Here is a 26,517-nt window from a genome sequence, read left to right on the forward strand (position 1 = left end):
TCTGTGACTGTGGGTGAGTGTATGTTTTGTTCAGCATTCCGTCCATCATCTAAACCAATGTAGTCATAGTAAGGTGATATGCCTTGAAGAAGGAAATAAACCCTCGCCAGAGACTGCCCTACGTGGCCACAGCTGCACACCCTTCCTGGTAGAATCTTTGGTGTCATACTCAGGCCTAACCCTTCTCTGTCTAAGCAGGACAAAAGGAGTCCACCCAACTATTCAGCAGCTGATCCTACCAGCAAGCCTAGATTCTCCCCATGCACCACACACACTGCCTGACCAAGGCTGCTGTATCCTTGTCCCGGTCGGAATGTCCTCTGCAGCGGTGTTCTTCAGCACCTCTTTTTTCACGTAAGTTATGCTCTCCTCCTACCAAGGCAAACAAGAAGCACTTCTTGCAGGACTCTGAAACGGTGCTCCTGCACAGCACTGTCTAGTCCTAGTGGTAGTAGTAGTTCTGTTGCAACACTGAATGGAAAGCTGTGTCTAGAGGTTGTCAACCAGAGACCATACTCAGCACCAGCTCTCTCTAGCCGCCGGGGCCCATAGCCTCCTCTAGGGGGTCAGTGTTCAACAGCAAGATTTAACATAGCCCAGTCTTTAAACGTGTCAGTCCTGCAAGTCTACCCAAGGTTTCTATAGCAAGCACACTCCCCACTAGACATTTGGGAAAAATCAGGGGACTGGTCCTACGAGTCCAGGAGAGGGTCTAGTGAAAGTAGCAGGTAAAGAAGTCAGGAGCGGGCACATTCTCTAGGCTACATGTCAGGGCTCAACAGTAGAGCACATTCTTCTTTCTTTACAGCAATCCTAATTGGTCTTATCAGTCCTTATTATACTGCAGTCTCCTTTTCAGAAGATATGGGCAGACGATTCTAAAGGAAGGTGAAGCTGTTTGTGGGGACCACACCAACCTCACTCTACACCTTCATAATTACTCTATATTCTGTACTCTTATGGGCTGCCCCCATCATAAGGGGTCAGCCTTCTAGCGGTCCCTCTCATTCAGAGCATTCATGGATTGTTATGATATTCAAAGAACATAGTCATATCAGCTCTGTTGGATTTTTTTAATCCCTCAAAGCCACCCCCTTATGACCCACTGAAAGAAATTGGCCTACTGGTTGAGGGGGGTAAAGCCCTACTCAAGAAGCAACCACAATCATTGTCAGGGTAAAGTCACAAGCAAACCCCAAATTAACATGCCCTCAACCCTCTGGTAGCTTGGCATAGAGCAGTCAGGCGTAATTTGGCAATACGTAAAGTATGTATGTAGCACTTCAAGCAGTAATAACGTGAAAGCACGATACAAGAAAAATCCCACAGCAAACTGGCAAAATAGAATACATTCTAATAAATAAAACAAAAGTGAAATGGCAAACATCCTATCAGTAGAACTGGAGATATGCAGTTTTAAGGGTTTCAGTGAATATAGCGCCAAAAAGCCCAAAGCGACAACTGTGGTTATCCGGTCACGTCAGACTGGGATAAGGTCACAAGTTCAGGCTGACCAGTGATGGAGTGTCGGCCAGCTACATGAACCCAGTTAAGCCCGTTGCCCAAGAGTACCTTAAATCTTGGTATTGGAGTGATGGAAAGCCCTTGCGTTAAGGTGCGCTAGTTGGCGTTGAGAAACCATCGTTGTGGAGCTTGCGATGCAAGGACCTGTGTCAAGATGCATTGTGCAGCAAAGTCAGTGACCATCGACGGGGAACTTAATGTTAGGTCCTGCGTTGTCATCTAGGAAGACGCTGAGGCTTGCAAAGACTTGCATAGTGATGTATCAGAGCTGAGGTCAAGGTGCTTTGTGCTGGGCTGGTGTTGGTGAAGCTGCTGAGCATTGCGAAGATTTGTGTCAAGATGTGCCATGGTGTGCCAAGCTGGGTCGGTTGTTGACGCCGAGATGCGTTACGCTGTGTCGGGCTGGCAGAGCCGCCGAGGCGATGCATGGTCCTGCATCGAAGCTGAGTGGAGCTGCGGAGCTCCTGGTGCAGCAACAGCAGTCCTTGGGCAGCAAAGCAGGTCAGCACGGCAGACATCACAGCTAAGCAGTAATTCCTGGTAGAGTTCACAGGTCCAGAAGTGACCTGAAGAGTTGATATCTGAGGTCCAATATCTATTCATGGTGCCTTCTTTGAAGTGGGAGAAACTTCTGGATGGTTCCCTTTGAAGTGCACAGGTTTCCTGCCTCCCAAACCCTGGCTCCAGACTAACTACAGGCAGCCCTTTATGTGAAGGCAGGATGCATCCTGTTCAGGTGCAAGTGGTGCTGTGCCCAGCTCCGCCATCTGATCCTGTCCAGGCACACCTACGCTCTCTATTGTGTCTGGCTGTCTGGGAGGAATACATGAGGAGCAGCTACCAACTACACATTAGTCATGTGACCATTTGTCCTGCTTGGGAACATCCCTTGACCTAATTATATGTAGATTTTGGCACAGCCTGTGCAGTTCACAGCCCACTCTGTCCTCCAGCAGCAGGTGTTAACTCCCATTGGGTTGTGGGCCAACTGGAGTAATTGCAATTGTCCACACTCAATCATGCAAGTCAAATGTGGATCTCATTAAGCCACAGGCTCAGGAAAGTATTATCTGTGTCAAGTAGGCAATGGAAACTACCACAAAATATTCGTTTAAGGCCCATTCAAACATAACTACAGAGCCAGATGTGGCCTGTCTATGTGTTTGCAAAAAACATAATTTAACCATTTTAACATAAATCACACGGTGTCTGTCAAAGCACTGGAGTCAATACCTGTTATCAAACTAAAGTGTCGGTTTCTTTTGAACCCTACTAGATTAGAGGGCCCAGACAATCAAGAACGGTGCCTAATGGTCATTCTCTGTGCCCATTCCTCAACAAATTGTAATGCCACTGACTTCTTAGGTTTGATAATGCTATTGATCCTTACCATGATCTTGCACAAAATTTACAATTGCTGCTTCAGAATTGGTTGCTTAGCCAGAGCTTGTGTCACAGTCTGCAGACATCACACTAGTTGCTTCGAGTTTCCTATGTTTTTAATTTAATGACACTAAGAGTATTTTTGTATTCTCTGGTGGTTTGTTTTGCTCTTTGCCCTGCACAGTTTAAACAAGATTAAGCTAAGGTAGGTTACCTTATTAGTTGCCATTCCGAACCACCATTGGCACTCACAACTTCTAGCTAAGGAGTTTAACTTATTCCACACCAAGGGTCCAGGACCTTAGGGGAACCTCTTGTTGATCAGGAACTCACTCCAGCAGAGTCCAGCAGGGCTTAGGCAGGTTTAGGCAGCAGGTCAGCTGGGCAGTTGTAGGCAGGCCTCTGGAGCTTGTGTCCCTTAGCTCAGAACCCGAGGTCAGTCAGCTGACCCTTGGAGTCACTACAGCCTGGGATGAAGGGTGCAGGTCCAGTCTGCCTCCTAAGACAGCAGGGCAACCCTCAAGCAACAGAGTTGTTCTTTGGCAGCAGGATAGTCCTTCTTCTGTAGTATCCATAGTTCCAGGAGTGTACTCAAGAGTGGATCTGAAGGTCCCCTTTTTAGGTCAAGCATTCAAGACCTCTTGTATATACTTTAGTATATACATATATGTGTATGTACTTTGTGGGCTCTGGAGATCAGCCCTAGGACGTGGATGCTTCCGCTTAGGGACTTTTTTTCTGTTCAACTGCCTCTATTTGACTGTCTTGATAGAAAACGACCAGTAGAGGTCAGTAAAATACCAGAATTGCTTTCTGCTGAGGGACTTTCCTTTTCTTCTTTTTCTGGCAACTGCCTCTATTTAACTTTCTTGATAGAAAACGACTAGCGGAGGTCAGTAAAATACCAGAATCACTTTAGCATTCTCTAGATTCCAGTCCATAAAAAATGTCTTCAATGAGCACCCGTAGACAATAATATTTTTTTCAAATCTTGTATTTTCAGTGACATAGCCACCGAAGGCCCTGATTTTATATTAAAAACAGAGCTTTGGACTATACCATTTCCCGCTGAAAGGCAGTATTTCTCTCATGTGCTCCCATACCTGGTGTGTCACGCAGTTTGGTGCTTACTTTCTCCCCATGTTAAAGAACAGTAGATGTTTCAGCACCCAGGCTAATGTGCTGCATAGCTAAATACATATAAGGTAGCAAGGGCAAGACCGATTACATTGCAAATGCTTGTTACACCAGGTGCCCACATTGAGGAAACTTCTGGAGTCTTCCCCTTAAAGAAATGTCTGAGAATTCCTGCTTCCCTGCTCTGGTCCCAATCTGTCTGCATGCACAATAGGCTAGTGTGAAGTCATTTGTATATGAGGCAGTATCTCGCAAGTGTGGCAGGTGACAGCTCCAATCCACTCATCAGGTCAGGATGGCACCTCCTGCCAACACCCAGCTCCTCTATTGTGTGGTTGGCTGTGAGGAATACACAGATGCCAATTGCCAACTACACCTTGTCATGTGACCGAGAAAACAGGCTGCAGGCACCAAATGGTTAGGACTAGAAAATACCAACTTCCTAAAAGTGGCATTTTTAGAATAGTGACTTAAAATCCGACTTTACCATTAAAGAGGAGTTTAAATTACGCGTCCTCAGACATCAAACATGACATTCCTACCTGCTGCCAAACAAAACTTATCACTTATTAAATGTAATAAGGTAACTCAAATTTTATCCCGTGGGAGAGGTAGGCCTTTCGATAGTGAAAAACGAATTTGGGAGGTTTTCACTACCAGGACATGTACAACTTAAAAGTACATGTCCCACGTTTTAAATACAAAGCACCCTGCCTCATGGGCTGTTTAGAGCCTACTTAGGGGTGACATATGTATTAAAAAGGAAGGTTTAGACCTCGCAAAAGGTTTATTTTGCCAGGTTGAAATGGCAGTGGCAGGCCTGAGACATGTTTTAAAGGGATACTTAAGTGAGTGGCACAATAAGTGCTGCAGGCCCATGAGTAGCATTTGATTTACCAGTCCTGGATTCATGGTATATCTCTTTGATAGGGACTTATAAGTAAATTAAATATGCCAGTTGGGTATAAGCCAATTTCACCACGTTTCTAGGAGTGATCACAAACACTTTAGCACTTGTTAGCAGTGGTAAAGTGATAGACTCCAAAAAAATGAATTCAGCAAAACAGGAGGAATGAAAGCAAAAGGTCTAGCAGAAACCCATGCCAAGGATGTCAGATCTAACACTGTCATATCATGCCTTCTTATCTGCCTTTCAGAAGTTGTTTCAATGTCTTTCTTTGTAGTATTCCACTGGGTGAAATTTAGCAAGGAGGAATGAGTGTACTGACTTTTGTGACTTGTTTCTGTCGGTTAGGAGCTCTAACAAACTGGACTGAAAGAACTCAGATGACTCCTTTTTGGCATGGCGTGAGGGAAAAAAGTAAAGACTATGTGATTTGATCATAGTATCCTACGTCTTTCTCTGAACTTTTAGATTTAGCACAGTTGATAGGATATAAATTATAAGAGAGATGAAGGCAAAGAAGTCCACATTTTTATAAAGTTGATTGCCCTGAGAATTCAGTGGGCCCATTATCATAGGAAGAGCCAATGGAAGTTAGAGGTCTGAGCGGTCCATTAACTGAGGGTGGGAAACAGTGACAGCCCACTACTGGTTTATGCCTATATTGCATTGAAGTTAGACATATGATACAGTGCTAAATGGCCTTTGAGGAATGCTGCAAGATGTCAATCCACTCCTAAGAAGAAGACGGAAGTGCACTGTCTTGCTGATTACTCCAGTGGTATCATCATCTTCAATCAAGATCTACAGTATTGCCAAAGGAGGTTCTTTTATTTTCCATTTTGCTCCCACCTATTTGGGACTGTCTTAAGAAGATTGTTTCACATATGTTATTCTGTGAATGGTGGCACCGTGGCTACTCGAGCAATCCAGAAGCGTGCTTAACAGAACTTCACAGTGACTAGTCCTTGACCATTTTTTGCCCACCTCAGAAACCCCACATATGTAATTTGTAATGGGAATGAAGCCCAATGGCCCAAAGATAGTGGTGCCCACGCTAGTGACAATTTGTGTAAGGCTGTGCAAGGATGTGTTGGACATGCATTGTACTTTGTGTCTCTCTCAGCCTCTAACAACAGAATTCAAGGGTCCTCTCATGAGGAGACAGCAATGGGTTAAAAAGAGGTAAGTGTCATAAAGTATCTTTTGCAGTGAGCTAAATAAAGCGTTGCACAAGCTAATGCTTACTCAAAATACAAGTGCCCTTTATTTGAATCATCGGAAAAAAACTAAACTACTTTTTAGAAAAATTCTATATAGGAAGTAGAAAAAAAACAGCACTGGAAGAAGTAGTTACAGGATTCTTCTGACTATGTCAACGATAGGTTAAACAGCAAAGAAGGCAGTGGCAGCGCCTACAGCCCTGGGTGGGAATGCAGATGAAGGAGAGTCAAAAGGTAATTAGAGATGAAGGGGTTAGGTTAATAACTATGAAGGGAAACAGTGGTGGATGTTTGGCAAGCATGGCCAAGCTGCTGAAAGTTGATTGTTCGACTGAATAGTGACCGCAACAATGTTGTAATCTAAGAATACTGAGGTCAAAATATTGAAGGAAAAAATATCAAAAGATAAGTGAATCGTAACACGTGTAACTTGAGGCTGTTGTACTTGAGATTCCATAGATCAAACAGTGGATTATGGTGAAGGATTTTTTAGAGAACCTTATTGTGACAAAACGAACACATAATAAGTCAAGACACATTTGAGGCCACACTTGGGGATTGTGGACCAGGAAAATGAACATACAGCTCAAAAGCAAATGACCGTTCATAATTCTCAGGGCCCATGCCTCCTGTTATGTGATCCGCTGCTGAAACAACAGAGATCACTGCATCTTAGAGTCTTTTCATAGATGATAGTTGCTTTTATTGCAAAACTCAGAATTTGAATGTCCATTAGCTGCCACTCTGAAAGTAACCAAAATGAAATAATTGTCTTGTACCTATAACTATGTCCATGAATAAATTCCGTATCTGCAACCTTATATCTAGGACATGTAGCTGTATGATAATATTGTACTTTGCTGATGTAAGTTGAGTAAAAACTGCATGTGATATCAAAGGTAACAAAGTGTGTTTCACAAAATATTCCTTCATTTGGAGTTTTTACTGGATTATTTCTTCCCATGATCTAACCTACTTTGAAACCAGGATTATGTTGGTGATATTCATATGTGTTGTTTAAGTGTTATATTGCAATGGTCTAGGCACTTAGAAACATTTCCCTGGGATTTGCACTAGATCTAGAGTATAACTATGTAGTAAGTGGTCGCAATGCTCGGTGTAGCAAAATGAAAAAAATGGATAATAATGAATTTAAGAGCATTGATATCTACAGTATACATGTGGGTTTCTACAGTCATGAGCATAACCATCTAGACAGGTTTGGGAGCATTCTGGGCAGTAGTGGAAGATACCAGTAGTCTGGTAGGTATTCAGGATGCAATGTAAAAGATATGTCAGAATGAATTGTATAATTTTATAGACGGGGTCAGACAGAATTGACCAGCTAGCATGACATAATGTATTTGTGTATGCATGTGGTATGTATTTAGCGTGAACCTAGTCACAAGCAGTGGAGCACGGTACAGGGTCAAAGACAAGGATACAGTCAACAAATGATTTGATCAGTAGCTGGGTTCTCAGATTAGAATCGGACTGTTCCTGCATGTAATGTTCTTTAAAGAGTTGCCTCTTCAGCTCTTTCTGGAATTATGTGATAAAGCAATACAGATAAGGGGATTGTTAGAAATGGGATTTCTGGTTGGCTAAGGCTTGCACCAAAGCCAGGCACAAGCCACCACTCTAGTCAGGGCAAGGGAGTTACACGCTGAAGATAACCCCTGCTCACCACCCTTGGTAGCTTGGCACGAGCAGTCAGGCTTATCTCTGAGGCAATGTGTAAAGCGTTTGCGCAACACACACACACACAGCAGTAACACACTAGGCACACCACAAAAGAAACTCCACACAAGGTTATATAAAAAATAGCCTTTGTATTACCTAAACGCATTAGAAACCTAATCACACATTTACATTGTGCCAACTGGCACGGGCAAGATTCACAGGGATTATACACAGGACCAGGCCAATCGGGCCATGGTCAGAACCATCAGAACAGGTAAGTAACTACAATAATGACCTCAGTATTATTACGTCAGGCATAAAACACATTAGGCCCAAACCTCCTAAGCATAAAACACATTACGCACTAGGCCCCACCAGCAGAATAATAATAATGCACATTTGTAAAGCAGGAACAATCACCCGTAAGGGTCTCTAGGCGCTGGGGGCCGTCAGGAAGATTAAGCAAGCTATTGCCCAGAGTCACATGGTGCTGGGCTAATCTGCCGCTGGGGATCTAACCGTGATCCCCAGATTCCGGAGTCAGTCGCCCTGGCCACGGCGTCACACATCTTCCTTCATAAACGCATAAAGCATAAACTCATTGTGCAATAACTTTATAACCATAAACATCATTAGAGGCCTAAATCAGGGTGCATAAATCACATCATACATACCTCTTATGCATAAATCATTGTTGGCATCACATTAGGCATAAATCACGTGGTGAATCCACATTAGGCATCCACATAAACACATTATGCGCCAAATTAGAGCTCTGCGCCCTACCACATAAAACTGACCCCCCGCCCAACGGGCCTCCTCTAGGGCTCTAATGCCCTATGTCCAGCAAAGTCAGGGCTTAGCTGCCAATGCAGCAAAAACACACCATGCGCACATGCGCTGGGGCATGGGGTACACTCACCCCTCCTATAGTGCAAAGAAGATCACTGGCCCCCTTGGTGCAGCTGTCGGTCTCTGCTGCGCAACTGTGTGGTAAACAAACTGCCCTGGGACTCGCCGTGCCTCTGGCGCCCAAAGGAAAACAATGCCCCACAAGCAATGAGGACGGGCACTCAATGTGCCCTCTGGAGTTCAACTCTGGGGTCCTGTAGATAAGGCTTTGCCCCCACGGTGCAGCTGCCCACGCTCTCGCGGTACAGCTGATGCCAAAAATGAGCCCGGGCACCACCGTGCCTTGTTAAGTCCCCCTCTGGGACTTTTGACCAAGTTGCACCACTGTGGCAGCTGCCCGCAATCAGCGATGCAGCTGGGGGAGAAAGCACGCACCGCCCCAACCATGCCGTGGGAGCACAAGACCACCGCTCCCACCTCAGCCCCACTCACCGGAGACAACTCTGTGGGCTCCGTCTCTCTGCCCTGGGAGACCAGGAGGCTCTTGTCGGATGCCTCGTCTCCCTTCCTAACCATGCGGGGCTCTCGCCTTACTTCACCCGGGCCCCCTCCTGGCACCCGGGACTTCTATGTGGGATTCGCGAGGCCCCGGACTTCTTCTGCGCACGTCCCAGCACGGGGTGGGCTCCCGCCTGGGTCTTCCAGCCGGCGCTTTTTTTCCGGCCCCGCTTTCTCCTTGGTCCCGCCTCCAACCAGGCAGGCTGCCTGGCTTCCGGTTTCCCCGGTTCGCAGCGGTGATTCCCTCGGCAGAGAAACGCGGGGTGAGCTCCCACTTCGGATAAAGAGCAAGTGCGGGGTGGGCACCCACCAAATTAGGTGCAGAACGCGGGGTGTGCACCCGTTCTCTCTGGTAAACGCAGCAAGTGGTGACAAAATTGCGGGGTGGGAGCCCGCTCCTCCTCTTAACCCGGGGTAATCCCCATGCCAGGATTTCCTTGGGACGCTTCGGCAGCACAGCGCTGCAGCGCCCTCATGCTCCCCTCGTCCTGGAGCTTGATGAGGGCAAAAGCTGGGCAAATAAAACTAGCAGGACAGCAAGTCCACCCCCAGCGGCGGTTCCTCCTGGCAGGCTGGCAGCCTGCTGGCCGCTAGTCCAAGTAAAGCACAAGAAAGCACAAAACAGGAACATCTCATGGGGTCATAGCCCCTACATTTATATCCCAGTTTCCTTTGTCTGTAGTGCAGGGCATGGGGGGTTTTGGAGCACTCAGCTTACAGTGCTCACACCCTCCTTTCAGAGATGGGGCTCTGCCATCAGACACACCACAGGGGGGCGGAGCCAGCATTCACTAAGGCAGGCACAATCCTATTCAGGGACCAGGGACTTCCCCTCCCACTACTCAAAATATAGATGTCCCATTCAGCCTAGCGCTGACTCACCCTGCCACTCCTGGAGCCACACACACCTCAACAGCCCCTGTCACTCAAAAGCCAGACATGCAATTCACATCCCATAGCACAAAGAAATGCCAACTTCTAAAAGTAGCATTTCTAAAATAGTTATAATAAATCTCCGCACCCTATTGCGTAGCATTTATTATCACTATTCCAAACATACCAAACTTGACCACGCTGCGCCTCTCATATCAGGGATTACCACTTGAACACTTATCAGGAAATCCCCAATGCATTCCTATGGGAGGGCAGCCCCACAGTGGTGAGAAACTAAAATGGCTGTTTGTCACTACCAGGACATGTCACGCACTTAAGGTACATGTCCATCTTTTACCTACAATGCACCCTGCCCATAGGGCTAACTAGGGCCTACTGACTGACATGCAGTAAAAGGGGGGGTCACGGACATGGCACACACTTTAGGTGCCACGTCACAGCGGCAGTCACACTGCGCGCATAGGCCCTGCAATGGCAGAGGCCTAAGATAGGTTTGAAAGGCTACTTTGGTGAGTGGTGCAATCAACGCTGCAAGCCCACCAGTAGCATTTAATTTACCAGCCCTGGGTATATGAGATACCACTTTACAAGGGACTGACAGGTAAATTAAATAGGCCAAACAGGTGTAGACCAATCTTACCATATTTAACACAGAGAGCGCACGCACTTTACACTGGACAGCAGTGCTAAAGTGCCCAGAGGCCTAAAACCACCAACACCATGTCAGAAAAAGGCTAGGAGAAAGGCAAAAGGTTTAGGGATGACCCTGCAACAAGGGTCAAGTCCAACAGGGATGTTTTTTAAGAAAAGGTACTCTAATGGCTACTCTCAAAATCTCTGCATGTATTTGTGTCTCTAGACCTTACTTTGCCAATATCAAAGTAATCGGCCTCCTATCTTCTCAGGTAGCAAACCTTACTATTCCTTATTATATCAAATCTATGACTCTTTTGGAGAACCTCTGAGCATCTCCCAACAGTCAGCACCGACATTTATACAGACTAGGATGACTTTCGCAGACCAAGGCAAAGTGATGTTTACCCACTCTCACTCTCACATCAGAGTGCTTTACATACATAGACATAGAAAAGGGCTGTGTTGGGGAGCATAGATTGCAAAATACAGACTCGTTGAAGGTCTTGTCAGAGTAGTTCATGGGGAGGAAACATACATATAGAGAAAATGAGGAAAAGGGTCAAGGTGTGGACTAGGCGTTAGTGTCCGAAGGGTTGCAGTGTAAGTTGAGGAGAAGATCTCTTAATTGACTTTTGAAACTCATGTAGGAAGGATTTGTCCTGTTATGAACTGGGAGGGAGTTCCAGATTTTAGGGGCATTATCCAGAAAGGAGCACATGAGGGCTTTTTGTTTGTATTTCTTTGGTGGGATGAGAAGCAGGGTGTTGGTGCTTCTTAGATGTCTTGTCTGGCCTGCCTTTGATAGTTTAGACACAAGGTAGGTTGTGAATGAGGCTGGCCGTTTTGAAGCAGCAACGGACTTCGATTAGTAGCATTTAAGACTTTTCAGGGAGGGAGAGATGTGATTGTGTCTTTTAGGTCTGGTGACCATCCTTGCTGCTGCATTTAGCGTAGGTCTTAAAAGGGCTATGTGCCAGTTTGCGGTGCCAGTGAGGGTGGCATTAACATAGTCCAATTTCGACATTACCATTGCTTGCGTGGCAGTTTTCAGATCGATCCAGAGGGAGGAAGGACTTGATTTTGTGTAGGAGTTTTAGGCTTTAGAATGCACTTTTGGCTGTGTTCCTTATGTGTTGGTTCATGCTCAGGCTTGGGTCAAGAGAGATTCCCAAAGAGGTGACGGATTTTGATAGCGTACATTTGCAGGTCAAATCGTCAATGGTGTTTATCCACTCTTGGACCTGTGTGGTCTGTCTTACTCATTGGAGGTGTAGGATTTCCGTCTTATCTTGATGGAGTTTCAGGTGGTTGTGTGAGAGCCACTTTGGGATTTTTATGAGAGTGGTGTTTAATCATCATATTCATGCACATCCAAACAAGGGAACAGTGTTATGCATTTGTGTATGTTCTTGGAACCATTACACAGGAATGCTGTGGAACAATACATCTAAAACACCATAGAAGAAACAAGTGGAACAGAGTAGCCATTTAATTATGTCATAGTTTTTATCATCTCTGTGTCCCAGTGTATTCTTAGCACAACATGATAAGGCCTAAGGGGGTTAGAATTCTCTGCAGTGTGAAAGGCAGGTCAGCTGTAGTTACACAGGTCTCTCAGACTTCCACTGTTGTTTCTGTTCCTGAACTGGGACTGTCCTCTGCTCCTGATCTCCCTTCTCACTCTTTCAGTTGCTTTTCTCCTGTCCTAAACTCTGAATAGTTATCCATCCTTGATAGCCTCTCCTGAAGATCACCTTCCATCCGCTTTGGTTACACCAGTAACAGCCACTGGATCCTAATGACCTCTCTAATATAAGGTGAATTCTCTGCTTCTTATTTCTCAAAAGATTCAAGAACATGCAGATTTTCTCAGTTTTTGCCTTTTCTTCATGCCCACAACCTTTGATTATGTGCACAATCAGGTTTCCATCCTTTTAGCACTACTGAAACTGCTCTGCTTTCTATCCCGAACTTTCTTCTTCCTCCAAGCAATTAGGAATTCACTACTCTTATTCTTCTCAACCTCTCTGCTGTTTTTGACACGGTTGATCACACTACGTTTCTTTCTTTTCTCTTTTCTGTACATTTTAGGAGAATCTACTCTCTCTTAGTATTCCTCTTACCTTTTGAATTTTTTTTTCGGTATTGTGAAAGACACTTTACCTGTTTCATTTTGTGGTCCCGCTAAGATCAGTCTTGGTCTGCTTCTTTCCTCTTTGTATATATACTATTGCTGTGTTTTCTAATATTTATGCTCATTGTTTGGACTCTCATTTTATGCTGATGGTTCATCATATTTCTTTCTTCTTTCCCCACTTCTCTTCAAGAACGTCTTTCAACTTTTCTGCAGGTGATGGAGTATGGCATAACTCCACATTTCATGAACCTTAATTCTAGTCAAATAAAGATGTTTTTTTCTCTGCTATCTCAACCTGTGTAGCCCATCTCTTGTTTCATTCTCACCTGTTTACATCGGTTACAATCACATTGCATATGAATGTCTTCTCTTTTCTCTCCCGCCTAAGTCATATACTTCTTCTAATTTGCATCCTCTAAATTGATTACCACTCTCTTTGCAGTGTAAATGTTCTTTTCTATTCCTCTTGTTAGCAATATTTGGCACCTCTTAAGCTGTGTTGTTTGATTTCCCCTTATGTTCCTAGTCATTCGTTGTATTCTGCCACTTTGTGTATGTTGTTTTCATCCTGTCCCCCAGGTGCCTCATTTTGTTTTCATTCTTTTGAGCTACTACTTCATTGCTTTGGAGTAAATTTACTTTTTCAGTGCAATCTCCTTCCTCCTTATCCTCGTTTATAGTTGCTGAAGGACAGCTAATGTATATCTTTTATAGTTTCCACCGTTTTCTGATCTGTCTTGACAGCATAGATGTCAACATTTATGTGTGAGTCTCCATGAGAGAGCGGCTTTGGCTCCGCCCACATCTTGGGAACTACAGGTACATGTTGTTATGGGGCAGAAGTTGTGTGCTTCCAAAAAAATGTGCTTGGTCTCCACACGTCTGTGATAATTGTATTTTTCCCGATGCACACACACAACATTGTAAAGCTATCAAAGTATCTTAGATAAGATAATTGAGTGTGTTTTCTCTGGCAGCAGAACAGATAGGAGGAGGCAAGTACCTAAACTACATGGATTTTTAGGTCTGGCTTGCCAGTGCCACTGTCAGCTGACCTTTTAACTTACACCAATATTATTCTACAGTTCTTTGCTACCATTCAAATACATATCCATTCCCATGCTATCTACTTGTAATGCTTCATATTACAATGCAACATTCCTTTAGAGCCAGAACTTTCGGCAGTGCTAATGCTGGTCTTTACTATGTTTTAGCACGTTGGGCTAAAGTGCTGTCAAAAATCAAGTCAAATAAAAGATCAGATAATGAAAAGAAAAGGAGAAAAACTAGGCTATATTTTTGGCTATATATTTTGATGGCAAAGCAAACTTTAAGCTTGAAGCTGGCTGCAAAATTCTATCAGGGTACATAAATTGCATTTACAAGAATACATACGATACACATAAGGTTCTAAGCTATATTTTTGAGAGTGCAAAGCATCCATGTTGTAAACTTGGAAATGGTCGAGAAATTCTGTTAATCCGTAAAACGGCTGTAAAATTCTGTGGGGATGCATGTCACTCCGGATGAAATGTAATAAAGAGAAACAACAGAAACATAAATAATGATTTGGGGCACAATTTATTGATGTAAAGAAAATGCAAGTTGGATTTTCTGAAATATGCTATCGGTAGATATAAAAATGTATTTTCCTTAAAATGTTCGTCGTGTAGGATGGTTGCAAACCAGGTTATGTATGGAACCACAATAAATGATAACAGTAGAATGCCAACAACTAACGGATAAAGACAAATGAATATGTGAGTTTATTTATCTGATTACTAATTGTACGACACAAAAGATCCTTGGGCCGTATTACATTTTTTTCTGCAATACTATAATGCACTGCATTGCTTGCATCGATAATCTGATCGTGCGCTGTCTTTCTCCAGGTTACCAGGGCAGCTTTCACTCCATACAAAACCTCTTTCATTACGGTGATTGCTACAGAACAATGGACCAGTCCGTCAGCAGTGATGTTCTAACAGGGGAATCCCATTGCTTCAGCCCCATCCGGCAGAATGGGTATCACATACTTCCCACGCCGGCAGCGTCAGCAGGTAACGTATTGTGACGTCATGGAAAGCGCCCCTCTCAGATTACGGCACTAAACCGCACAACCACTCACCGTCTCCTCTGGTTTCAGAACTGATTCTGTATCTCTTACTGTCCGTGCTGACCCTTTTCGCTTTGAGACCTAGATTTTAGAGGCTCGTGCTCTTTATATTTAGCATATTGTCCTATATTACAGTATTGTTGTTGGGTCCAATTTACAGCATCTGCAAAGATGGTGTTTCTCATGCAAAGTTTCAGTCTGTTTTTAACGCTATTGAAGAGAGTGTGTGTGTAGTAATGGTGTATCTCTTTAAGTGATGTTCCATTACTAGAATCCTACTATGTAATGAGAATGTTTTAGTATGAAGAGTAGGTTGTTGGTCTTTTTACCTGCCTTTCCCTTCAGAGCTGCATCTATCTTGTTATACTTAGCTTCCAAGAATAGATACCTACCTTTACTACTCAGCTACCTCTTTTATTACTCCACGTTATTGTACTCTTTAGGTCCTGATGGATTACGTATATTTAATGAATTGCATAAACATGATAGGACGGAGGGAGATTTAGACGTATTTAAATCAGCGATTTTGGATCTTGATGATCATTTTTCTCCTTCAGTATGTATTGCTGTCACCAGACATTCTTTTTTTCCACAGGAAAGAAGACAAACATGAAACAATAGAGAAATATGTTTCCGCGTTAAAAACGTTAGCGAGCAAGTGTAGATTTGCAAAGCTACATGATGAGTTTATCCGTGACCAGGTAGTCATGTACACTAAGAATAAAACCATACAAGATAAGTTATGGGTAGAAGGGGAAAGTTGTCTTAAAGACATCATTGCTATGGTCAAGAAGGCTGAACTCTCAGAATGCTGTGCCAAAGCTACGCTATCTCATGATAGAATAATCACAGAGGAAGTTGTAGGGAAAGTTATTGAAAAAAAAGTATTGTACAAAAATCACAGAGGTACAAAGTATGATAAAAGCAAACCAGAGTACACAGAAAAAAAATCAGACAGCTTAGAAACTTAGGGGCATGTGTATCATCATCTCCATTTGCGATTCTCAAATAGCGATTTTTTGAGAATCGCTATTTGAGAATTGCAAAACGGGATGTATTTAAAAAATCGCACAAATTGTGCGATTTCTTCAAATTCCTTAATTGCGATTAGCAAATTGCGAAATCGCAATTAAGGAATACCTTCCCATTCATTCCTATGGGCAGCAATGAATGGGAAGTCCTTCTCAATTTGCGAATCGCTATTTGCTAATCGCAAATTGAGAATATTTTCAAAGGTGCAAGGGTGTCATGATGACACCCTGATGCACCCCTGAAATCAGCATGTGTGCACATAAGGCGCACATACATGCCCTAAGGGCATGTATGTGCACCACATGGCACTTTGAAATATGCATAAAAGTGCATATTTCAAAGAAATCGCAACTTACCACCAACTTGAAGTTGGTGGTAATTTGCGATTTCTTAAGGAGAAATCGCACAACTTGGGTGCGTGTTACATTGCATTTAAGAAATAGCAATTTGCGATTTCTTAAATGCTTACGCAAACTTAAGAAATCGCTAATTTAGCGATTCCTTAAGATTGCGAGGCTGAAATGCCTCATACATCTCCTTTTGCGATTTTGTATTCGCAAACGCTGTTTTTTTGCGATTCGCAGTGTTTGCGACTACAAAATCCTTTGATACATATGCCCCTAAGAGATTTAGCAACCTGATTTGTTATAGATGTGGGAGTTACTCACACTTTGCAGCATACGAGAAATGTCCAGCCAAGTCGGCTAAATGTTTGGAATGTGGTTTGAAAGGACACTTCTCTAGAGTGTGTAGACGCAAACACAAGAAGAATTTCAAAGGGAAAGTAAAATGCATACACGAAAGAGATGACGGAAGCTCGTCAACTGCTAGCAAAACTGAAGTACAGGTGAACTGTGTCCAAAAAAAGAAGGTGGTACTAAATATCACTGGTAGCTCCTCCTCTAAACCTTTGTGCCATGTCTCGCTAGGAGGGATTGTAGTTCAATTGGCAGCCGATTCAGGCTCTCCATTTAGCATCGTGTCACAAGATGTATGGAAAAACCAATTTCTTAATAAAATTGGCGAATGGTTAGAGACTATTGATGTGTCTGCTGAAAGCTTTACAGGAGATAAGATCGACATGTTAGGTTTTAGAACCCTAATCTTCCATTTTAAAGAAAGACAAGCTGTGGGAAAATTGTATGTAGCCAAAGAGGGTCATCAGTATTGGATTGGAAAGATCAAAAGTTATTTAACATCATTTTGGATCCCAATAGTAAAGAACAGGTTTTAGTTTCCTGTGATGGGGAGGACACTAAGAAGTGGGTGTTACAAGATGTTCCAGAAGTTTTCACTCGTAGCATGGGTAAACTAAAAGGAGTCACTCATCAAATTCGTTTAAAGGAGGGGGCTATTCCCAAGATACACAAAGCAAGAAACATTCCCTTTATTGTCAGGGATGAGGTTAAAGGCAAACTAAAAAAAATGGTGGATAACAATGTTATTGAACCCGTAGAAGCAGCAAAATGGGTTTCTCCATTAGTCGTAGCACGAAAATCTAATGGCAAGGCCCGTTTATGTGTGGACTTAAGGTACCTCAATGACAACATTTTGGTTGACCAATTTCCTCTTCCTAGGATTGATGAAATGCTATCCTTGACACAGAATGCAAAGTGGTTTTACAGTTTGGATCTCTCTGCTGCATATCACCACGTGGTGCTAGAGAAAAGTAGCAGACAGTTCACCACTTTCTGTACACCTTTCGGGTGTTATAGATTTAAGCGAATGCCATTTGGTTTGGCATCAGCCGCTGCGGTATTTCAGAGGCTGATGTCAAACCTTTTCAGTCACATTCAAGAAGTTGCATTCTTTCAAGATAATATCTTAATTATGGGAAAAAATAAGATACATCATGATACTGTGCTAAGAGAAGTTTTGACCATTCTCAAGGATAATGGGTTGGTTGCTGAAGACAGCAAGTGTAAATTTGCTGAGAAATCAGTAACTTATTTGGGTCACGAGATTGGGTGCTGTGGCATCAAACCTAAAAATAGTCTAGTAGAAGCCATTCGTAATGCTCCTTCCCCAAAGTCTAAGGATGAACTTAGATCTTTTCTTGGCTTGGCAGAATTTTATTCAAAATTTGTTAATAATTTTGCCCAAAAAACATATGAAATGCGTACACTCATGAAAAAAAAGCTTCATTTTTGTGGACTGATTCATGCCAGAATTCGTTCGATAGCATTAAAGAAGCCATTGCTCATGCTCCCACTTTACAGGGTTTTGATCCACAGGCATATACCATTGTTACAACGGATGCCAGTGGAAAGGGCCTAGGAGGTGTATTATCTCAAATTTCAGAACAAGGTAAAGAGGTAGTTGTAGCCTTCGCTTCTCGTTCTCTTTCTCCAACGGAAGAGAAATACTCAGTAATAGAGCGAGAGGCGTTAGCTTGCATACGGGCTATGGAACATTTTAGGAAGTTTATTTGGGGTAAGAAATTTATGCTACGTTCCGACCATAAACCTCTCATGAAATTACTCACAACGGAAGGTCTTTCTAGAGCTTCAGCAAGAATCGCAAGAATGTTGATCCGCCTCCAGGACTTTGTATATGAGGTTAAATATGTCCCTGGTGCAAAAAATGTCATAGCTGACTTCCTCAGCAGACTTTCTCTACCAATGAAAGAGGTGGATTTTGATCCATGGTGTGAGTTCTCTGTAGCTGGTGTATTTGATGACACGTCTGGTTTACGTAAAAATGAATGGCAAGAAGAGTGTGACAAGGACGAAATTTTATCTATGGTTAAAAGCAAAGTCATCCATGGTTGGCCCAATGATTGCAAATTTAATACCAATTTAAGGACGTTTTGGGAAGTTCGCGATGAATTGAGTCTAGATGGGGATTTTGTGTGCAGAGGAGAAAAAATTATACCCCCTTTAGGGATACGGAGAAAAATTATTGTCATAGGTCACGAAGGTCACCCTGGAGTTTCTCGCACCAAAAGGAACATTAAACCACTTTACTGGTGGCCTAGGATTGATTTAGATACAGAAAGGTTTGTGGGAGGGTGTATTAATTTTGAGTGCTCGGATAAGGCACAGAAGACACTCAACCCTCCCATGTCTTCACTTTCTTGCCCTAGTTTACCCTGGGAAGAGGTTGCCCTAGATATCATGGGACCTTTAGAGTGGCAGGACGGAGTCACCAAGTATATCTTAGTTTTGGTGGATTTGTTTTCCAGATGGCTTGAAGTTGAGGTTGTCGCTAAGGTAAATACAGAAACAGTTATTGGTTTCTTAGAAAAGTGTTTTTAAGAGAGGGTTTTCCGGCTTCCATATTAACAGACAATGGAGTTCAATTCAAGTCTGATTTGATGAAGGATTTCATGAACAACACTGGCATTGAGCAGAAATTCACAGCTTTGTATCACCCTAGGGGAAATTCAGTGGTAGAAAGAGCGAACAGAGTCTTAAAAGGTATTTTACAATTGGCCAAGAAAGGTAACAAGAATTGGGATGATGAACTTAATAAATTAATTTGGTCGTATAGAATTACTACCCATGACACTGTGGGTGAGAGTCCGTTTGGCTTAATGCGAGGTAGATTTCCCCATTGCAAGATTAATCCGGGATAGATTGGTAAAAGCAAAAAATATGACTGGGATTCTGAACAGGTGAGGCAATCCATTATCAATTCACAATACAAGAATAAGTTATATTTTGATGCTAAACATGGCACTAGAGATGTTAGTGAACCAAGAACTATTACTAGGGTCATGAGAAACACTGTGCAACTCGATGATGGCAGCGTCCATCATATGAGTCGCATTGCAATTTCTGCAGATCCTGGAATTAGAAAAAAATGTGTTTTGGAAAGGAGAAGAGACTATTGGTGGACGGATATTTTTCCTTCCCTTGAGAAACGTAATGAGATGTTGAGCAACACTGGAGCTGGGAGTAATGCACCGATGATACCAATATTGCATACACCTCAGTCCTCATTGTTGCATACACCTCAAGCGCCTCAGATGTTGGATGATGGAGTTGGTGGTGAAGTTCGCCATGTACAAGATCTCATCTATTGTCAGCCCCCTATTGATTTGGAGGAAAATGAAGGTAGGCACCAGGAGGTTATTAGAGATTTGGACGCACAGGGTCGTAGGGTGACTAATGACTTCTCCACTGAAAACAAATCTAGCAAATTTGGAAGACGAATAATTACTCCCAAGAAATTTGAAGATTTTGTTTGTTTCTAATTATTTATCCGTTTTGATGTGTGGTATTATTGTCATGATTGTTAAAGTGTGTTAAGAAGGGAGATGTGTAGTAATGGTGTATCTCTTTAAGTGATGTTCCATTACTAGAATCCTACAATGTAATAAGAATGTTTTAGATTGAAGAGTAGGTTGTTGGTCATTTTTCCTGCCTTTCCCTTCAGAGCTGCATCTATCTTGTTATACTTAGCTTCCAAGAATAAATATCTACCTTTACTACTCAGCTACCTCTTGTTATTACTCCACGCTATTCCTGCGAGGTCTCGACAGTGTGTTTCCTGCAGCTGCAATTTGGTGATAGATTTGTTTTACATTGTGATTCAGTGCTTTAGGACCTCACCTCATCAGGGGTTTTAAGCCCTGTAGCAAAGCCGTAGAGCATACTACAACATTGATGTAGTAGGCACAGCACGAGTCATTGTAAAACCCTCAAGTAAAATACACACCTGAGTGTAGAAGGTGTAACCCGGCACGGGTGCGTGGTCAGCAATGGATCTCATGACGAGCGATGGCGGCCTTTTACTCTTCAGCATGAATGTGTGTGTGCGCCACAGGGAGAAGTTAACACCATTTGAAAACTAGTGGTAATTTGTGCTGCACCCTCAAGCGCACGGTGGCGCTAGTGCGACCTTTTATTCTCCATAAATTGTGTTGTGCTGTCATTTGTTTACCACATGGCACTAGGCGCGGGCTATGGAAGCAGCCGCTTATCCAGATGTGCGCTTCTGCTACTGAACATAGAGCCAAAGGCGCAACTAGAGCCAAATTTCGGGGGGGGGGGGGGCTACTAAAAATTTCGGAGGATGGGGGGCTGACACTTCCAGAAATATGCAGAGTGGAGATGCAGGGGCTCTAAAAGGGGTGAAAAACAATAAAGCCTCGTTAGCAAGTAAATGGTCTTTAAAAGACCTGTGAGGCACTCGGCTGGAACTGCAAGAATATGGACTACAGCAGCTCACAAACTGTGTGTGTGCCAGGGAAGCTGTCTCACCCGGGCTGACACACACGACAGTTGGTAGGGGGCTGAAGCCCTTTGAGCCCAATGGGCTTTGCGCGCCTGCATAGAGCCATACACACATCGAAGTTTGGTCTCAAATATTCAACCAATATAAAGATCCTTATATATACATTATTGCATATATAAGGATCTTTATTCTTATTCATACTTGTGTGTCCGGAAATCTAAACATACAAATCACCCATGAGGGCTGATCACTAAAGGAAGCCGCAGATCTGCATTGAGCACACCTGTGCAAGGGTCTGTGCAAGGCTGATGGGGAATCTAAAAGCAACAGATATTAACAGGGGAGATTTGGATGGAATGCTGTTTGGTATGCAGAGTGCACTTTCAAATAGTCCAGCTAGTCCTTTAAAACAAAATGTTTTCAGTATAGTTTTTTTGAAATTATCTATCCTATAAATTATTTTGATCTAATAATATAAATATCCCAATATAATGACATTCCATATTGTGAAAATAATACATAGGAGACTCATAGTTCCATGACCTTTTAAGGGAACTTGGCCCTCAGCTTCATTCCTTTATACAGTCAGAAACCTTCTCTTTGATTTAATATATCCTTAGCACGTATGACAGAGGGCTCTTTACTGCATATATAATGCAACTTTATTAAAAACTATACATCATGTATATAAACTTACCACACAAAATATAAAAGCAGAAAAATACATATTTGTTCAATGTAAAGGTTTACGAAACTTGTTTGGTGAGAAATCATCTTTGCACAGTAATTGTTAAACCTTGACACTTAATATGACCTGCTATGAAATTATTTTGTTTTAAACATAAGCTTCAATTTTAAGTATTTTGGTATCATGCGTTCACCTGACCCTCATTCAGTCTCCACACAGCACATACATTGTGCAAACATTGGCTCTATGCGACAGTTGCCCTACAGAAAGATATTGGTGTTTCTACAATTCAGTTAACACATTTACAGAGAAGGGTGAAGGTACAGAGGGAGGAGTGGGTGGGTGGCAAGAGGCCAGGTATTATTTTTAAATATGTAGGCAGGTGGGGGGGAAATTATAGTGTGGGTGAGTGGCAGGGCACCTGTTTTTCCCAAATGTGAGTGGGTAAGGGTGATACTGCATAAAATAATCAACAGCTCAGGCTTTACTCTCTTCTATGTGATGCCTCTCAGAACTACCCGGTGAAAAAAGTCCCTGTTATTCACTTTTACCCATCTATAATTCTTTGTATTTATACATGCCCTAATTATCCAACGAGCACGTCTGGCAAAGGTTTTGCTATAGCTAATGTTGAGATCTCTTCTTAGAGCAGAGTGCACATAATCACATTTATCTGGGGAATAATAATAATTCTATGTTACTTTATGTTCCACCACAAATCTAGTATATGATGGTAGATATAAACCAATAGTGTGGCTTAATGTACCATCAAAGTACTCTTCCCACCTTTGCTAGGAGTTTCATAGTTAATGTAAAATTGAAAGGTGAACTCAAAGTTAATACATTGATCTAAGCTGATTTCAGTTCCCTCACAGTAATTGTTGGAGGTGGACTCAACCGTAACACTCTAAATATAAATCTACGTCTTGAAAAATATTTGATACTTAAAAGTGGGTCTAAGAATACACTATAAGAAACTTGATGGCTCATCAAGAAAGAACGCATGAAGAGCCTGAACATATTGAACCAAAACCAGCCTTCATTACAGCTTGTCCCACTTACTTCTCTGCAGGATGACAAATGTACTAAACATAGGGTATTCTGCCAGGCAAAGGCTCTTAAAAATTATCGAATAACAAAGGCCCTTGATAATTACCCTCAGCCAGCAATAGTTGCTTATAATTCTTCCAGACAACAATACCTGGCTTTGGAACATCAATAGGGGCTCCTTCTGGGATTTGTCCTGATCTGAACTTTTCAGCTTCTTCTGTGGCTAAGTCCCCTAGGACTTGTCCAGCAATGTGAATTCATCACACCTTGCCAGCTTTGGTATATATATGGTCATCAGGGTTGGAACCTATCAGCATTTCAAATTCTTAAAATAGTACCGCTGTGCACCCTCTCTTTTTGGGGGCACACTCAAGTGGATGTTCTGGGATCCCAGAGATGTGTGCATAGTCTCAGCAAACAAAAGAAAAACAGACAGGTGTAATACAAGCCCTGCTTTGGGATATGGGGGATGTAAGGAACACAACACACCTAACACAGAATCTCCTACAGCTCACACAAGAGGAGACTTTACCTGAACAACCCTTTCTCCAAGAAAGCACACACATAAACATGTTCTTATTTTAAAACAATTAGTGCTAAATATGTACATATCTAATATGTATGCAATGAAGTTGGCAATGGTATACACCTTTGTCCAAATAGGGACCCTTGCTTCTAGTCAGGGAAAGGGGGATACACTCCTGAATAACCCCTGCACACCCCCTTGGTAGCTTGGCACGAGCAGACAGGTTTATCTCAGAGGCAGTGTGTAAAGCATTTGTGAACACATACAGTAATACAGTGAAAACACTACAAATGGACACCACACCAGTTTAGAAAAATAAGTAATCTTTACTAGACTTAACACAAGACAGAACTACAAAAATCCACAATACTGTAATAAAAGTATGACTTTAAAATGGTAGAAATAGCTTAGTTCAATGTAGATGGTAAAAGTGACACTTTACTCTCAAAGTACCTTGTATGCGTCACGCAAAACAAACAAAAGGGTCGCAGGGAAGGTGATGCGTCGGTTCCTTGCTTCGGGGGAGGTGATGCATCGGTTCCTTACTGCTGCACAGGGGAGGTGATGCGTCGGTTCCTTACCAGAGAGGAGGTGATTCGTTGGTTTCTTACTGTGATCCGGTGCGATGTGACAAGATGGCGCCTCAATGCGACGATCCGGTGCGATGCGACAAAATGGCGTCTTTGATGCGATGCGACAACGTGGATGCGATGTGTGCACGCCTGACAGCCGTGCTGCAAAATCGATGATCTTTGGAGCCGCGACACGCTTCTCCGGTGATGCGACGGCGACCTCTGTGGCGGCGGCACGCTTCTTCGGTGATGCGACACGATCAGCCACGATGCGAGGGCGAACAGCTGTGGTGGCGGAACGCTTCTTCGGCAATGCGATGGCTGCGGCGGCGACACGCTTCTCCTCGTTGCATTGAGTTTCGAGCTCCCAGCGAGAAACAATCTCTAGAGGTCCTAAACAGTTGCAGGCACCTCTCTGTAGGTTAGAATTCCTAGCAAGGAAATTCAGGGGGAGCTGGTGGTGAATTCTTTGTGTCCCTGAGACATCAGACAGGAGGCAAGCTCAGTTCAAGCCCATGGAGATCTTCCTCAAGATGACAAAACAAACAGCAAAGTACTTTTCTCCTTTCCTTGGCAACAAGTAACCACTGCAGGCCAACCCCAGACAGCAAACAGCACAGGGACAGTAATTCTCCTTCATCTTCTCCGGTTTCTTCTCCTTGGCAAAGGTTCCTCTTGATTTCCCAAAAGTGATCTATAGTTCTGGGGTCTGGGTCCCCCTTTTTATACACACAAATCATTTGTCTCTAAAGGCAGAGAGTGTCTGTACCTAGTCAAAACCAGTTCTGAGTGCATTCTGCCAGTGCACCACTTCTTCCTTTGTCAGTGTGGGCCAGGGTCATCAGACACACCACAGGAGGTGGAGCCAGCATTGTGGAAGGTAGGCACAGCCCTATTCAGGCCCAGGTGCTACTCCTCCCACCACTCCCAATGCAGATAGGTCTATTCAGCCTAGTGCTGACTCACCCTGTCTCCTGGAGCCACCCCAGCCCCTGTCACTTACAAACCAGACATAGAATACACAAACCTAGCAGAGGCAGGCTGGATGGTTAGGCAAGAAAATACCTACTTTCTAAAAGTGGTATTTTCAAACACAGAATGTTAAAACCAACTTTACTAAAAGATTAATTTTATCATTCTATGGGAACAGGTAGCCTGCCATCGTGAAAAACAAATTTGGCTGTAATTCACTATCAGGACATACCACACACATCAGGACATGTCCTACCTTTTACATACAACGCACCTTGCCCATGGGGGTACCTTGGGCCTACCTTAGGGATGACTTACATGTAGAAAAGGGAAGGTTTAGGGACTGGCAAGTGGGTGCACTTGCCAAGTCCCCCAGGCACAGGCTTTAAAAGTCCTCAAGAGAGGTTTCAATGTTTTATTGACCGTTGAGAAAAAATGCAATACTTGAGTTGTTGGTTTCAATCCCTTCGTTGGTATTGTTTAATCACAACACAAAGTTTATTTCATCCAAACGCTTGAACTACATTTCCCAGAATGCATGACTATTGGATTATAACATCATCTTCAGTCCCAATGCATTTCGACCTGATGGCCTTCATCTGGGGACAATCTATGAATTTCAAATATACGTGAAATTACCATAAAGAAGAAATACCAATGACTACAAGTGAATGAGTGTAAATAAACATGCTAAAATGAAAATCTGGGTGCCCCTGACTATTCAACACGGTCTTTACATTTTTGTACATTTTTACAGAGCGAAGGTTTTAATGGAATTCTCAATCCCCTAGCTATCCGTTGTGCGTGGTGGTATCTTATCATGGTACTGGCATGCAGCCGTTGTTTAATTTCCTTTTTAGATAAATATAGTAACTGCCGATGGCTGGCCTGAGTCACATTTTATAAGCTGCTTCTGTGGGTGGCACAATCAGTGCTGCAAGCCCACCAGCAACATTTGATTTACAGGCCCAGGGCACACATGGTGCACTGTACTAGGGTCTGACAAGTAAATCAAATAAGCCAATCATGGAGTCACTAATCCATTACAACAATTTACAATAGAGAGCATATGCACTTTAGGACTGATCAGCAGTGGTAAAGTGCCAAGAGTCATAAAACCACCAACAACAGGTCAGACAAAATACAGGAGGAAGGCAAAAAGTTCACGGATGACCCTGCAAAAAGGGTCAAGTCCAACAGTCAGGTTAAAAAGGGGATGTGTTCTTAAAGAAGGAGCAGGGTCTTCTCCATGAGGAAAGGCCTAGCATCTCTTTTATTGGTAAGCCAATTTGCCCATACTGAATTGTTAGTAGTGATACTAAAAGACAATCCGAATAAACAATGGTGAGTTAAAAACGTGTGATTGTGAGTGGTTAAACGTCTGTTTAATTCTACTCTTGTTTGTACATGTGTGTTGTCCAAGGAATCCCCTTATAGACATTCCTCAAA

The 26,517-nt window shown here is 43.0% G+C and overlaps 1 protein-coding gene across 1 annotated transcript in view; it reads left to right on the forward strand.

Moving 5' to 3' along the window:
* GLIS1 (GLIS family zinc finger 1) overlaps positions 1-26,517 on the forward strand; it is a 1,425,682-nt gene that overhangs the window by 1,382,977 nt on the left and 16,188 nt on the right. The window contains exon 9 of the mRNA XM_085602586.1: positions 14,824-14,991. Coding sequence (XP_085458712.1) covers positions 14,824-14,991 — 168 coding nt within the window. The remainder of the gene's footprint in view (positions 1-14,823; positions 14,992-26,517) is intronic.

This window comes from Triturus cristatus, chromosome 4_2 (assembly GCF_964204655.1).
Source record: "Triturus cristatus chromosome 4_2, aTriCri1.1, whole genome shotgun sequence".
NCBI classification, from domain to species: domain Eukaryota; kingdom Metazoa; phylum Chordata; class Amphibia; order Caudata; family Salamandridae; genus Triturus; species Triturus cristatus.